At 30.3% G+C, this 16,969-nt stretch overlaps 1 protein-coding gene across 3 annotated transcripts; it reads left to right on the top strand.

Moving 5' to 3' along the window:
• The first annotated feature begins 91 nt into the window (after positions 1-91).
• On the top strand, positions 92-15,316 carry LOC143080781 (F-box/WD repeat-containing protein 9-like). 3 transcript variants are annotated; one of them, XM_076256822.1, is made up of 9 exons: positions 92-211; positions 1,940-2,310; positions 4,389-4,528; positions 6,071-6,196; positions 6,661-6,773; positions 8,330-8,564; positions 12,157-12,270; positions 12,803-12,961; positions 14,668-15,316. In XM_076256822.1, exons 2-9 carry the CDS (start codon positions 1,950-1,952, stop codon positions 14,749-14,751), a joined length of 1,332 nt encoding a protein of 443 aa, XP_076112937.1. In that variant the 5' UTR covers positions 92-211; positions 1,940-1,949; the 3' UTR covers positions 14,752-15,316. The 3 variants fall into 3 exon arrangements, with proteins under 3 accessions (XP_076112937.1, XP_076112927.1, XP_076112942.1); XM_076256812.1 differs by having other exon boundaries at positions 99-258; XM_076256827.1 differs by having other exon boundaries at positions 100-258; positions 1,945-2,310.
• The last annotated feature ends 1,653 nt before the right edge of the window (positions 15,317-16,969 follow it).

Below are 16,969 nucleotides of genomic sequence, written 5' to 3'. Positions count from 1 at the left end.
TTTTAAAATTAAGCTTAAAACTTACACTGATTTTGTTTTGTTAAGTAACTTTTCATTCGATAATACTTTTCGAGGTTATCCAATTAAAATGCGGCTATTGCCAGGGTTTAGGTCAAACTACAAACATGGATGAATCATAGACATATTTTGTTCCCTGAATTTCGAAATCAAAACTTACCCGAGTTAACATAATTAGGAATTATTAAGAAAGGTGACAACCAATACCTTAAACCTTTATTCTTATTCAGAGCAGTTTGTGTAAGTGGCTATGTACAAATGTACATATATGCATTGATTGATTTGGCAAAAGTTTGTTTGAAATGGAAATTATATTGTAAATAATTTATGTCTCATAATTGACTTTGGTTTGATTGAATTTATATTTTATTATAACAGACAGACGTTTATTTCCTTACAAACTCATTTAAAATGAGGCAGGCATTACCTGTTAATTGGGACGAAGTCTGTATGAATTATTTTTTTAATTCAAACATGTTAACCCTTACCATGTTCTGTTCTGATCTTGTTTAGAAAATCCTTCCTTCAAAGGAGCACTTAATTGTTTTCAGAAAATGTCTAATTTTCGTTTATTTGCAAAAATATGCAAATGAGCTTAGCCCTGTTGCTGTAGCATATTGATTCCTTTAAATCTAATGTAGGTGATCACGGGGTGAGGTGGTCAGGGTGAGAAGGCAGGGATGGGTGGGCGGTTATTTGCCCCGAAGTTGGTCATCGGGTGCAAAAAGCGTCAATTTTGACGCCTTTTCTCTTGACCCAGAAGACCCAGGGATGCTGGTAAAGGTATCCAGCTGTAGCCTGCATGTAGAGTGGACCCTAGTTAACAAATTGACCCCAACAGTTGTTAGGTGGGAGTGTATCTGATCGTGATTCAGCAGTTTACATAAGGTCATTTGGGCCAAAAATACGGAATTTCACGATTTTTGCCGATATTTAATTTCAAATGGACTCGAATTTTGGGAAATTTTCCCCCGAATTTTTTTCATTTTTTAAATTGTTTTTGGTCTTTTTTTTATTTTTCTACAGTAATTGGGGGCGAAGTCCCCATATAATGATGTATAAGAAACTGTGATGGCTATCAATGGTATTCATAATTCTTTTTATTCGTTTAAATCATCACTCCTCTGCAAGCGCGACTAATTTATGCGCAGACCAACCCATCACACAATAGCCTTAAGGAATCTGACATACTCATCCATATATATACAGAAGTGGGAAATACAGATAAAGATACATTGAAGTGCTGTCCTCTTATTGGGTTGTTTTATCAGCATATCAAATCTCTTTCTTTCTATGTGGTTTGTTGATGTGTCGAAGTGGAGGAAAAGCTCTAACCGCACTTCTAATTGAATATGACCAATAGTACCAGTCAAACTTTCTACTCTGAAAGTATTTAGCTTAAAAGAACGCAACAGTAAAATATACATATATAGGTTCCAATTCTCTTTCCATGATGACACAATTTATCTGGTGAAGAGTAGGTTGAAACAAGACCAGAAGTAAAAATATACATGTAAAGAGAGATCTAAGAATTTCTAATCATACAAATTAGACAGCTCTTTACCAGGGACCTAAAGTAATGACACAGAACACAATTATAGTTCATTGTAAGGCCTCAAACCATGAGCAAAACCCATACCTCATAAGGTTCCAATTCTATTTGTATAAAGTGACAATTCCTGTTATGCCGAGGGGAAGGTTCAAACAAGAGAGGCAGTATAACTATAGATGTAAAGTTTGAAGTTCCTTTTGTCATGTTTGTATGAAATCTTTATTTCATAGTTGAAAGGAGGACTCACAAAAAGGTAGTAAGGTTGTACATGTGTATTTGGATTTTACACTAATAAATTAATTTGATTTGATTTGGTTGTATATTTTAAATGAATTCATTTCTTCAACTCACATTGATTTTTACTTTTAGAACAGCTACTATGGAACAGAATAAGACTGAAAACAATATCAAACAAAAAGATCCAGACAACATCACAGACAGTATACTTTACTCAAATTTTGACAAAAATCTCAACCACCAATTTCCTGCATCAGACTATGACGACCAAGGAGGAAATTATGACCCAATATCTGAATTGTCACAGCTTTCAATTGACTCTTTAACTTTAGACAAATTACCTCTTGAATTATTGATACATATATGCAATTTCTTGGAAGCTGGTTTTGTTATTCACACGTTCAGCAAAGTGTGTCAGTTATTCAAAGACTTATTTGAAGGTGATTCATATTGGATAACCAGAATTAGGAAAAGGTGGCCCAAACCATATCCACCTGTTTCAGGTATGATAGATATAATATAGGTTATAAGTAACATAGGGTGCAATTGTCCTAATATGGAAATTAATCAGGTCAATAAAATTCACTTTGGGTGCATGAAGGAATTGACCTTATAAATTTCATATTAAGACAATAGCCCACTGTGTAACAAATTTATCCAGATTTTGTTATCACACCATTTATATATATATTTATTTATTTTTTAAATTCTATTCAACTAGTATATAAAATATTAATCATTAGGACAATATCAACCAAATATATTCAGGAACCTTAATCTCAAACTGTGAAAAAATGAAAAAAATAAGAACTTTTTTTGTATTAAGTCAATGGTATAAGGGAGATAATTCTAATTGACTAAATGAAAAATTACACTGATATTTATTAGGACAATATTAGCACAATCTAATTGCAAAAAATTACTCAAAATTAGGATAAAATTTCTTTATATCATGTATTAATTGAAAATTTCAATGTAGGAAATAATTCTATTGAATGTGTTAAACAATACAAATATCTTGGCATAGTGAACCAAAATACTGGAAACTTTAATGAAGCCAGGAAACAATTATTCCAAAAAGGTCAAAAAGCCAGTTTTAAACTTTATAAAGATTTGAAATCATCTAATCCTCCTATTAAAACTCTTTTGCATTTATTTGATCACTGTATACAGCCAATTGTAACTTATGGTTGTGAAAATTGGGGTGTTATTAACATTACTTCTAAAAGGAAAAATTTGTCCCTTTATGACATATTTAAAGATTGGGAGTTTGAGAAGCTAAATTTAAAATTTTGTAAGTATATTATTGGTGTTACAAAGATGTGCACAAATGTAGCAGTCCTGTCTGAATTGGGTAGATATCCTCTTTATATAAATTTGCTAACACATATGTTTATGTATTGGCATAGACTAGAGAATTCTCCATCTGATTTATTGAAAAATGCTTATATGCTGAGTTAAAAATGATAGAAAGTAAAGGTCAAACCAGTTCCAATAATTCATGGCTCTCTAATATCATTTTCTACAGTGAAAAATTAGGTATTGACCTAAATATATGTAAAAATCTAGGAAAAAATAAATTTAAAAACTTATTGAAAAAAAGCTCAAATTAAATTTTCAAAATGATTGGGAGAAAATGCGAGATTTTTATTTACAGAATCAAGGCAAATTGGACACTTATTTTTCATTCAAAAAGTCATTTGACTATGAAAATTATTTAGATTTAAAGCACCCACAAAAACATTTATTAACAAAATACAGACTTAGCAATCACTGTTTAAGAATAGAAACTGGCAGACATGAACGAATTACCAATGTATGTGGTAAATATGAAATATTACCTCGACATGAGAGGATATGTTTATATTGTAATACAAATTGTATTGAAAATGAAATGCACTTTCTTCTGGAATGCCCTATTTACAATAACCTCAGAAGAGATATCACTGATTGTATAAAAAAATACCCCAGTTTAGATAGTTTAAATATAAATGATCTTTTTTCATAGATCATGATTAATGAAGATAGCAGATTTCTATCTATTTTATGTGCATACCTGGATAAAGGTCTGCAACTAAGAAAATCAGAAAATTAGTTAGATACTCTAAAATATATCAAAATTATCTCCCCTTGACCACTGATCCTTTCTTCATGCATTTGAATTTCAATTATTATTTTATGTTTCTTTAATCACTCTGTAATGTTTATGTCATGTTGTAATTAATGTTATGCTCTTAATGGGCCCTTTAATTTGTAAAATAAAAATATTGTATTGTAAAAATATTGTATTGTATTAATTTGAAAAAAGGGTGATCAGGAAAAACACAGTAAATATTATTGAGATATAGATACACATGTATATAAATAGATAAGAATAAATCCCATACAAGTATAGACATCTTATTTCTTGTAAGATGAAGTTTGTTCCTTAAATTTGCAATTCTTCCAACTGAAAATAATTAGGGAAAAGTCAATTTAAGATGATCATTGGCTTTATATAGATATTTTTTGTTTAATCAAATATATTAATTCAACTAAAAGGTCATACCTGTCTAACCTTTAAACATTTATATTCTTTCAGATGAAGATTTTGATTGGCAAGAAGCTTGTATACAAAGAGAGAAGTGTTGTCGAGTATGGTCAGATCCAAAGAACCAAACAGAATCAATTGTGTATAAAGATACTATATTTGCTCCAGTGGATTCAGTTCATTTGATGGAAGTAAGAGGATACATTTAAAACTTAAAAATGAAAGTGGATGGGAATTACAGAATTGAAAATTATGGGCCAAGAAAAATAAAGAATAGATAGAAATAGGGGGGGAAAATTAAGTAAAATGATGTGCTCAAAGTTATAGACAAAACCATAGAGAAAAATTACCTAAAAAATGATTATACAGCAACAATAAATGTAAAACAATTAAAAGTAGAAACCATCCAATGACAACCACTGAACTACATGCTATAAAATGATGTTCGACAGTAAGTCCAGAGATCTAATCTCAATTTGCAAATAGTCTAGAACACTTTTATATAATGACAACCATTAACAAGGCTCTGAACTTGAGTCCACATAAAAAATAGATAACAAAAACCATAGCAACATGAAAAGTTTTTGCTTACAGTTATTCTGAATAGCATACACTGTAATAGATTGCCTTTATAACAGAAAAGCATACTTTGCAAATATTATTTAAGTACTATGTTTATACTGATTTCTTTGTCAAGTACAGAAAATATTGAAATGTAGTTGAGTACGCCTGTATTAACAACTTTGATTCCTAAATAAACACTAAATCTAATGTTGATTCTTTTTCTATAGTTGTTGAAAAATTCAATACATGACCAATCATCAATTTCTATACAGTCCTGAATATCAGTCTATTTAAAATAATTATATTTGTGCCTTTAATTTTATGAAAGGTTTTGTAGACACATTTGCACCTACATGTAGCTAATTCATTTCCTCTCTAGTTATTTTTTTTTGGAACAATAAAGTAATCAGGCCTCTACAATAACTTTTTTTTTCAACTTGTCCAGTAGGACAAGTACATACCAAAACTTACTTGTCCGAATGAAATTGTTACTTGTCCTATTTTTTTTTTATATAAAATAATCTTTTTACATCTTTAGTTGATTAAAGGAACAAAACGAATTGAAACAATAGAACAGAATTTGATGTTTTTCTTTTGAAATAATTTTCAAAAATATGAGTCAAGTACAACTGAATCTAGTCATGTCTGGTCATGTCACAGGACTTAGGTTCTAGTTCTCATCAATGCTAGTCTCATCAGGCACCATCTGATAGGCCTGTACACTCATTTGACATTTGTATCCTATATTTTTCTAAGTTGAAAAAAGTGTATTCAAATACAATCAATAAAAAGAAGATAAGGTCTGATTGCCAATGAGACAACTCTCAGCAAGAGACCAAATGACACAGAAATTTACAACTATAGGTCACTATATTGCAAGTAATGTTTTTTTCTACTTATGATCAAATATGATTTTGTTAATTTTATGGTAAATAAAAAAAATATTTTTGTGAAAAAATGTTCATCAAAGTTGGATAATTAAAACTTATTTTTTGCAAAATAATTGAACTTGTCCCGACGGACAAGCTTAATACAGCTTTTACTTGTCCAACCTTTTTTCCCTCTGGTACCGGACAATCGGACAAGCGTTATTGTCGAGGCCTGGTAATATACATTCAGTAGATTTATATTTTGTTGATACATTTTGTAGTCGTTTCATTCTTTTTCAGAATGGCCGATTTCTAGCATCAGGATCTAGAGATCGATATTTAACTTTATTAGATCTGTCTAAGTATGACCCTACCACTTCTAAACAAAAAGATATGAATGTGTATGCCAGTGACAAAGCACATAAGGTAAACAGAGACATAATTAATATGGTTAATAATGAGTCGTTAGTATTATAAAAAAATATATACAGAAAAGTTTTACATGTATGACAATATAATATTGTATATTGTATGTAGAACTTGTTTCATAGCATTTCTCGGATTCTCAAAACATTAATATCCATATTCCAGAATTGAAATACAATAATATCTAACAATATGGCTTTATGTTTATATCAAACAGTGTTTTTTAATATTCTTTCTCAAACTATTTTTTTTTTAAAAGCATCTTTAGCAATGCTTAGTAAAAGTATGATTAAGAGCAAGTAATTTTCCGTTCGTGTTATACTGTTATATAAAAGTGTTTGAAATTTCTCACATTTGCCCTTAGATCAGTAAACTATTATTGAGGATATTTTCTGGAAAACTGGTGATATTCATAGTTTGTGCATTTAATTTCCATTTTACTTACATTATGTCTTTTTATTTAGGGTTGGATTTGGTCCCTGACGTCTAATGACAAAACCCTGTGCACAGGATCATGGGATAGATACATTAAGATGTGGGACTTGGAGGCAGGTGTTGTAGAAACACAATCATTCAAGTATGAAATGGTTTACAAAAAATGAAAAAAAGGACTTATATTCATAAAACATATTGTCATTTATGGCTCATGTTTTTAAAACTATTCTCTTGAAATATTTGAAGGAAAAGTTTACATATTTCTCAATAATAGTTCTTGCATTTACTTATTGAAAAAAATACATCTTGTGAACTGTAATATACTTAAATAACTATTTCACAAATCTGCTTCATTTGAGAAAAAAAATCAATATACAAGGATAAAAAAACATAGCTGGAAATTATATATTTATTAGTTTTTACTGATATCTAGAAACAATCAACTTTCCTAGCATTATGTATAGAGATAAGTATTATTTTTTGTTTCATTCTTGGTGCCAATCAGCTATTGAAGAAAAAGCTGGATAACATATAGAGGATAACATGCATTTTTTAATTTTTTTTCATTCCAGGTTTCATCTAGCTATCCTAGAATAACACATATAGAATACATGGTTTTTGGTTTCGTTTCAGGTGTCAACCAGCTATCTTAGGACTATTTATACTGCACTCGTTCTATTTGAGCAGTCAAAATGCCTTGACTGTATATTTCTATGTCATATACAGTCACTGACCTGATATCACTTTTCCTCATGAATATTTAAATAGAAAATGCCGAAATAATATTTAATTATTCATACGACCTCTTCAACCTGTTCTTGTTTCCAATGCATACAACGATGTGTGGATCGACTCAATCTTGTTTCTTTTGCAATTATTTGAAAAAACATATTTCATTTGTTCATATTTTTTGTTTGCAACCTATAAATCATTATGTTTCATGCTTATGGTTGATATTTTAGTCCATACTCAAACGATTTCGTTCACCATCGAGTGTGAGTTTCAACCGGTAAATATGTACATTTCATTGTGTTGTATATTTCTCCGCAAGCATGATATGGGGCCTTTTTAAAGGGGATTTTCCCCAATATTTAAATCAAATAAATAACCGTAAGGCATTAAACAACCATTGAAAATGTTGTTTTCGATTGCAGTATAAAGACAATAATAGTGCATTGACTTGACATATCAACGATATAAGGATTCGGCCTGAAACAGGGAAATAGCTCGGCACAGCCTCGCATTTCCCCGTTTCTAAGCCTCATCCTTATATCGTTGATATGTCAAGTCAATGCACTATTATTGTCTATATATACGGAGGCTAAAATGTTGTTTTTTTATTTCTTTCCAGGTGTCAATCAGCTATCAGAGGATAAAATTTAGAGAATAACAGGTTTATTGGATTAGTTTCAGGTGTTGATCAGCTATCCTAGAATACTTTATTCAGAAGAATTACAGCTTATAGAATAAACATTTTTACATTAAATTTTTAATGCATCTGCCATCAGTGTTATAACATACTTTTATGATAATAATAAAACAGAAGCAAACATAGTTTTTTTATTTCATTCTAGGTGTAGATCAGCTATTCTAGGATAACATATAGAAGATTACATGTTTTTTTATTTCGTTTTAGGTGTCGATCAGCTATCCTAGGATTACATATGGAGGATAACATAATTTTGGGTTTTGTTTCAGGTGTCGATCAGCTATCCTAGGATTACATATGGAGGATAACATGATTTTTGGTTGTGGATTTGATCAGCTAGTATATTCTATCGATCCAAGAGAAAATACCATGAAAAAAAGAAAGTATCACCGTGGACCAGTGTTATGTTTGGCTGCAGACGAGAATTATGTTGTAACAGGAAGTGAAGATAAAACCATAGCAATCTACGACAGAAGAGCAGGAACAGTTTATAAAACTATACAGGTAAAAATCACTGGCACAATGTACCGGTATTTTAGTAGGATTTTGAAAGGAAGAATTTTGTAGTCATTGGTACTGTAACGGATCACATCAATCAGGCATCAAATAAGGCGATAATTCGAGTATGCGGTCTATATATCTTTTATTCTTCAAAATACATTTAATTTTGGCTTCTTATACTATATATCATATCAACCGATTCTCTACAATAAAATACAAATACACATAAGTTAAAACGTAACTTAAAACACTAAAGGCATAATACTAATCAAACAATAGAAAACACTTTCTTTCACGCTTCATGAATAACTTGTTAAATTAAAAAGTTAATTGAAATAAATATTAAATTATAAATACTTTTACAATTCTTAATATTTCTTCTTTAAATAAATATTGTTCTTAAAAATGTACATAAATTATCTCTTACTGATTATGATCTCTCTATAAAAATAATGATGTGTCTCCGAATATCAAATAACTTGCAATGAATAAAAACTAGACAACGTAACGTACGTAAAAGGCTAAACGTCATAAAACTTTAAAAACGGGAAATATAACAATTCATAAGAGCGCAACGTTACATGTATGCGCAAATACCAAAAAATCGTATCTACAAGTATTACAAATAAAATAAATAACTTCAGTAATAATAAATGAAGTAACCCAACAATTTGGAATTACATTTCAAATCTAACAGGTACCCATAACCAGTTTAATGTTCATAATTAATCAACAAAAAGATTGATTTATTGGCTTATGTTTTATGCCACCTCAGCACAAAAATAGACAAAAGGGACATGAAGATATTACTAAAAGAAATATTTCTGCAATTTTGGACACAGTATGTAGTGGTATCCTTTTAGAATATGAAAAAAAGTAGTTTAGTTGTTCAGGAACGGAAATACTGTAATAGGTTTTTTTATTTTAACCTGGAAACCAGGTGCTCCGCAGGGCGCAGCTTTATACGACCGCAGAGGTCGAACCCTGAACAGTTGGGGCAAGTATGGACAAAACATTCAAGCGTGATACAGCTCTGAATTTGGATTGTGATCAAATTTTTGACATTATATGGGTTTTTTTTACACAAAACAAATGTCAAAATTTTACAAATCAATTAAAGATTTCTTCAAACTTTTTAAATCTAAAATTAAATAGTTGACACAGCATAGGTTTCTGACACAGAATGAATGTGGTCTAATGAACTTAAAAGTTTTTTTTTTGCCTTTGAGCAATTCACTATGCTGTTGAATATTAATCCTCTCAAAAAAATGTTTGAAGAAATTTTCTTTTTATTTATGAAATCTGAAATGAGAAAAATTTAACCCCCCCCCCCCTTTTTTTCACATCCCCGTTTCCCTTTTTCCAAAACTGATATCAATTCAAATTTCTAATGGAGTTTGCAACAATAACTACTCTTTTAAATACATCATAAGATATTAAAATGTAAAATAAAGTGCTTGTTATCACTGAATGGTAAAGATTGGTTGGTAGTAAAAGTGAATATACATTGTTTATTGTATAAAACAATTAAAAAAAACTTCATCAGCAACATTTTATATTGACAAATTTCCAATGAAGTTATTTACATAAAGTTATTGGCAAATAAAAATAGAAAATGACATCATAGTCATGTCTGGCAAATGTCCAACATACATTATCTAAAAACATTTTAGATAAGATAAGGAAAAAAAGCTTCATCAGCAACATTTTATATTGGCAAATTTCCAATGAAGTTATTTACATAAAGTTATTGGCAAATAAAAATAGAAAATGACATCATAGTCATGTCTGGTAAATTTCCAACATATATTATCAACTACTATTCTATACAAAGAAAGATAACTCCAATTGAAAATTAATTGCTATTGCACAATATTGTGCAATTAGATATTTCTTGCTATTGTGCAATACTGTGCAATTGAAAATTTCTTGCTATTGCACAATACTTGATATGGAAACCTGATTTGGACCAACTTGAAAACTGGGCCCATAATCAAAAATCAAAGTACATATTTAGATAAAGCATATCAAATAAGCCCAAGAATTTAATTTTTGTTAAAATCAAACTTAGTTTAATTTTGGACCTTTTGGACGTTAATGTAAACCAATTTGAAAACGGGACCAAAAATTAAGAATCTACATACACAGTTAGATTTGGCATATCAAAGAACCCCAATTATTCAATTTTTGATGAAATCAAACAAAGTTTAATTTTGGACCCCGATTTGGACCAACTTGAAAACTGGGCCAATAATAAAAAATCTAAGTACATTTTTAGATTCAGCATATCAAAGAACCTCAAGGATTCAATTTTTGTTAAAATCAAACTAAGTTTAATTTTGGACCCTTTGGACCTTAATGTAGACCAATTTGAAAACGGGACCAAAAATTAAGAATCTACATACACAGTTAGATTCGGCATATCAAAGAACCCCAATTATTCAATTTTTGATAAAATCAAACAAAGTTTAAATCTGGACCCTTTGGGCCCTTTATTCCTAAACTGTTGGGACCAAAACTCCCAAAATCAATACCAACCTTCCTTTTATGGTCATAAACCTTGTGTTTAAATTTCATAGATTTCTATTTACTTATACTAAAGTTATGGTGCGAAAACCAGAAAAAATGCTTATTTGGGTCCCTTTTTGGCCCCTAATTCCTAAACTGATGGGACCTAAACTCCCAAAATCAATCCCAACCTTCCTTTTGTGGTCATAAACCTTGTGTTTAAATTTCATTGATTTCTATTTACTTAAACTAAAGTTATTGTGCGAAAACCAAGAATAATGCTTATTTGGGCCCTTTTTTGGCCCCTAATTCCTAAACTGTTGGAACCAAAACTCCCAAAATCAATCCCAACCTTTCTTTTGTGGTCATAAACCTTATGTCAAAATTTCATAGATTTCTATTTACTTAAACTAAAGTTATAGTGCGAAAACCAAGAAAATGCTTATTTGGGCCCTTTTTGGCCCCTAATTCCCAAAATGTTGGGACTAAAACTCCCAAAATCAATCCCAACCTTCCTTTTGTGGTCATAAACCTTGTGTTAAAATTTCATAGATTTCTATTCACTTTTACTAAAGTTAGAGTGCGAAAACTAAAAGTATTCGGACGACGACGACGCCGACGCCAACGTGATAGCAATATACGACGAAAAATTTTTCAAATTTTGCGGTCGTATAAAAACTAATGGAGGGATAATTTGATAATAATTGAAAGATATTTAGTGATAGTACATATGTATGATGACTTATCAAGGGGAGATAACTACATAGAAAAATCTTTAAGAAATTGTCTCCTTTGGAAAGATCTTAATTCTCTATTTCTTATCAACTCATATGGAAGATTTATATCAAATACAGGAGAAATACTAGTTTTTCTTCATCAACTCAATATAGCAAATCAGTATTATCACAAAGTTTTGAGCATTTCAATTAAATTATTGAATGTAAAAAACATTTAGCAGGTATCTGAAACCCTATTCTTCTCTTTCTCATGCTTATTGAAATAAGTGGATGACATAAGATAATTTCCTTACAATTTTGGTAAAACAACTAAATGTGAAGGTTTTATTAGTTATTTTAACTTATTTCAGTTAGAGAGCTATCCTATGAGTTTAAATTTAGGAAACAGACAGTTATGGGTAGGAGATAAGACTGGTGGTATACATGTGTATAATACAACTTGTGGACAGTTTAAACACATAGAGGTATGTAAATTATATCTTGAAAACTTCAAATGATATGTAATATGAATGAATTTTTCTATTAATAAAAATTGAAGAGTCACTTAATATAAAATCATTTAAGTTGTTTATAGTACTCAAATTTTCTTCAGTTGTTTGCTAATTAAATTAGGTAAGATAAGCAGACTTCTGTGTACGTTTATTCTACCATCCGGAAAAGAAATTGTACGAGTATTAAACACAGCATTTTTAATTTCATTGATACATTGAAAAAACAATATTTGTGAGATTACCAGGTATTAATATTATTGGTCCATTAATGCATATTAAATTAATGTATGATTATTTGGTAATTCAACAGGAATACAGGTCACATGAACAGAATATAAATACAATGTACAAATATGGAAGTGAAGATGGAGTGTAAACCTTTAGCAATGATACCAAAATATACACACTATGTTAAACACAAATAGACTAAAAAAGATAAGTTTCAAGAAACCCTTTTATAGAAACAGCCAAAATGAATCTCTTTTTTGTACTTTTTTTTTTTCAGAGTTGTGATGTTGGTCATACAGGAAAAGTAACAGGCATTATATATACACCTGGTGCTCTGTTTACATGTTGTACAGATACTACCATAAAGGTTTTGGAGCCCAGTTTAAATCCAGGCACCATCAACACTTTGACCTCACATGAAGGAGAAGTTGCAAGGGTATGGTTTTTGTCAGATTGCTATATTTTTGTTTAAAAGCATAGTCTAAGCAATTCTTCCTTTTCTAATATGAATCCCTAAAATGTTGTTTATTATTTTAACAAAAAGTTTTATGATTTTGATCCTTTAGGACATTTCATAATGGATCTGTGATCTCTTTATTCAAAAGTATGTACATGTATAATTCAAGTTAATAAACAGCTTTTAGTTTTTATCAAAATATTACAACCATTCATGATAATATATGCCTCAGGCATGTGATTTTTAGGTAAAGATTGCATGCAATGCAATCAAAACCATGTGGGACTGACTTGATATCTAAATGTTCCAAGGCTTATCACTACCTATTTTGATACAAAATATAGTTTTTCACAACTTTCTATACATCCTATCCATGAACATTTCAAGAAATTTATGGATGTAATATATGCTCAGATATTCAAGGCACACAATGAATGATGTTACACTTGTCAAGAAAATTAAATAACTTTTGCAAGGTGCAGGAATCTAATATCTGTTCTAAAAATAGATTGATGTTATCTTTCAACTTTAAAAATTTGGAGTTACCCTCCTTTGTCTAGAATTGCTGTTAAATCAAATACAACCAATGCTATGATTTTAAGTTTTTGTCGAGCCTGCAACTCTGTTTGTTACAGAAAGCTCGACATAGGGATAGTGATTCGGCGGCGGCGGCGTTAGCTTACTTCTTAAAAGCTTTATATTTAAGAAGGTGGAAGACCTGGATGCTTCATACTTTGTATATTGATACCTCATGTTACGAAGTTTCCGTCAGTCACATGTCTAATGTCCTTGACCTCATTTTCATAGTTTAGTGACTACTAGAAAAAAAAGTTAATATTTTTTTGTAATGTTAGATTCTCTCTTATTATAAGTAAAAGAATAACTATATTTGGTATGTGCATACCTTGCAAGGTCCTCATGCCCGTCAGACAGTTTTCACTTGACCTCTACCTCATTTCATGTATCAGTGATCAAGGTTAAGTTTTGGTTGTCAAGTCCATTTGTTTTTTTCAAAAAAGTTTTGTGTTTTTGTCTGTTTTTCTTATACTGTTTGCAATAGGTCTACTATATTTGGTGTATGGAATGATTGAAAGGTGTACATGTCTAGCTGGCAGGTGTCATTTGACCTTGACCTCACTTTCATGGTTCAGTGGTCAAAGTTAAGTTTTTGAGTTTTGGTCTTTTTTTCTAATACTTATTGCAATAGGTCAACTATATTTGGTGTATGGAAATATTTTATGATCTATATGTCAGTCGCTAAGATTTTATTTGACCTTGATCTCATTTTCGCGGTTCATTACTCAGTGTTAAGTTTTTGTGTTTTGGTCTGTTTTTCTTAAACTATAAGCAATAGGTCAACTATATTTGTTGTATGGAAGAATTATTAGCTGTACTTGCCTGCCTGGTTTGGTTCATCTGACCTTGACTTCATTTTCATCGTTCATTGGTCAATGTTTAGTTTTGGTTAAGATTATGTGACAGATGTCATAAAGCTTTATATTTAGGACTATCAACATAATATCATGATTAGTAAAGAAGGCGAGACATTTCAGCGTGTGCACTTTGTTTTAATTTTTCAATCAAATTTGTTACTGTAAAACTATTTTTCTATTACAGTGCCAGTATTCTACCTTAGCAAGTTTAACTCTGTCTTTACAATATATTTGTAAATATATTTTTTCCAGATATCTTATCAGAATGGAGTATTAGCAAGTGCAGGAAGTGATGTCTCAGTACGTATTTGGAGACCAAAAGATACTTGGTACTAAACTTCTTAAAGACGAGAAAAAAACAGATAGAATTGGGAGTAGTGCAAAAATTCTACAATATTAAATACACTGGTGCTTGTTTGAGGCTGTGTTGACATGGTGGGCAATGCAATTTAAACAATTTAATCCCAGAATTTGCATAAGTCATCCTTGAAATTGGATTTATGAATATATTTATAGAAAACCTTTTATGATAGCATAGATCAGCAGATAACAAGTTATATATGTAGCAGTAAAAATAAAAGAAAGATTGCATTTAGGATTTATGATCTGTAATGAAGAGGGCATTTTGTTAAGCGACCATTAGTAGTTCTTCATTATTGTTCTCATTTTGTGTTTTTAATTTCACATTCACTTAGATCTCACCTTTATTTAAGATAGCGTTGCATTTATCTCGGGCAAGCATAGAATAATTGTTATGTTAAGAACTACACAGTATAATGTTGATAATTTACACATTTGTTTGTTTTTTTGTTGATTGTATAATGTATTTGCCTTTAATTCATGAATCTGTGATAAATTTTAGTATGTATCATATATAATACATAAATATTTTAAATATGTATTTGATTATTATATGTACATGTATTCCACAACAGATATCCCATTGTCAAACCCATTGCTTTGTCGTGTTTAAAATTGATGTAAAAGATTTTGTCATCAATTTTAAATAATTTGCAAATTATATTGTCAATTTTAATTCTTAATATAAGCTTGAATCATAAGAACCACTGTGAATAGTTCGTTATCATTTGGGTTTTCCTTGTTTTTGTTTATTTATTGTTTAAATTCTCCTCAAACAATGCTAGAACATTTCACAATTGGCTTGAATAATCTCTGGTAAATTTCTTTCTTTCTATATCCATTTTCCTTTACCTCATTAAGTTTCCATGGTCAAGTCCATATCTCAGAAACTAAAAGCAATAGATCAGCTTTATATAGTGTGTGGAATAATTGTAAGGTGTTCAAGTTAGACTTGCTGGTTTCATCAGACCTTGAAATCATTTTCATAGTTAAACAGGAAATTTTTGTTTGTTCTGTTTTTAGATACTATAAGAAATAGATCAGCTGTACTTGATATAAGGAATATTTATAAGGTGTACAGAATACAGACTGTCTGTGTGGCTGGTTACACCTGACCTTGACTGCTTTTCATGGTTCATTGTTCAATGTTAACACTAGTAAACCAATTTCAACTGAAACAGTCATTTTGAACTACGCAACTTTTTGAAAAGACTGAACCTCCATTTATAAAGTCAGTCTTCTACTCAATTTTCAGACTTGTCCACAATGGTAAATTCAGTATTGTTCAAACAATTTTCTTGTAGTGAATAAAGATCAGTTCAGTCTATCTAGATAAAGATGGGAATGATTGCCAATGACACGTGGCATGATTGCAATTCAAAATAGAAAATAACAGCCTGATTTATATCCAACACACATAAAAAATTAAAATATGACAACAAATGGCAACCACTGAATAACAAGCTTTGGACAGACACAGACTACATATTATTAATATAAAAAAAGAAGATGTGGTGTACACACACAAAAAATAAAAATATGGCAACCACTGAATAACAGGCTTTGGACAGACACAGACTACATATTATTAATATAAAGAAAGAAGATGTGGTGTAACTCACACAGAAAATAAAAATATTGCAACCACTGAATAACAGGCTTTGGACAGACACAGACTACATATTATTAATATAAAAAAAGAAGATGTGGTGTAACACACAAAAAATAAAAATATGGCAACCACTGAATAACAGGCTTTGGACAGACACAGACTACATATTATTAATATAAAAAAAGAAGATGTGGTGTAACACACACAGAAAATAAAAATATGGCAACCACTGAATAACAGGCTTTGGACAGACACAGACTACATATTATTAATATAAAAAAAGAAGATGTGGTGTAACACACACAAAAAATAAAAATATGGTAACCACTGAATAACAGGCTTTGGACAGACAGAGACTACATATTATTAATATAAAAAAAGAAGATGTGGTGTAACACACACAAAAAATAAAAATATGGCAACCACTGAATAACAGGCTTTGGACAGACACAGACTACATATTATTAATATAAAAAAAGAAGATGTGGTGTACACACACAAAAAATAAAAATATGGCAACCACTGAATAACAGGCTTTGGACAGACACAGACTACATATTATTAATATAAAAAAAGAAGATG

Source organism: Mytilus galloprovincialis, chromosome 1 (assembly GCF_965363235.1).
Source record: "Mytilus galloprovincialis chromosome 1, xbMytGall1.hap1.1, whole genome shotgun sequence".
Lineage (NCBI taxonomy): Eukaryota > Metazoa > Mollusca > Bivalvia > Mytilida > Mytilidae > Mytilus > Mytilus galloprovincialis.
The sequence above is the reverse complement of the archived record's forward strand: the minus strand, read 5'-3'. Positions and strand labels throughout refer to the sequence as shown.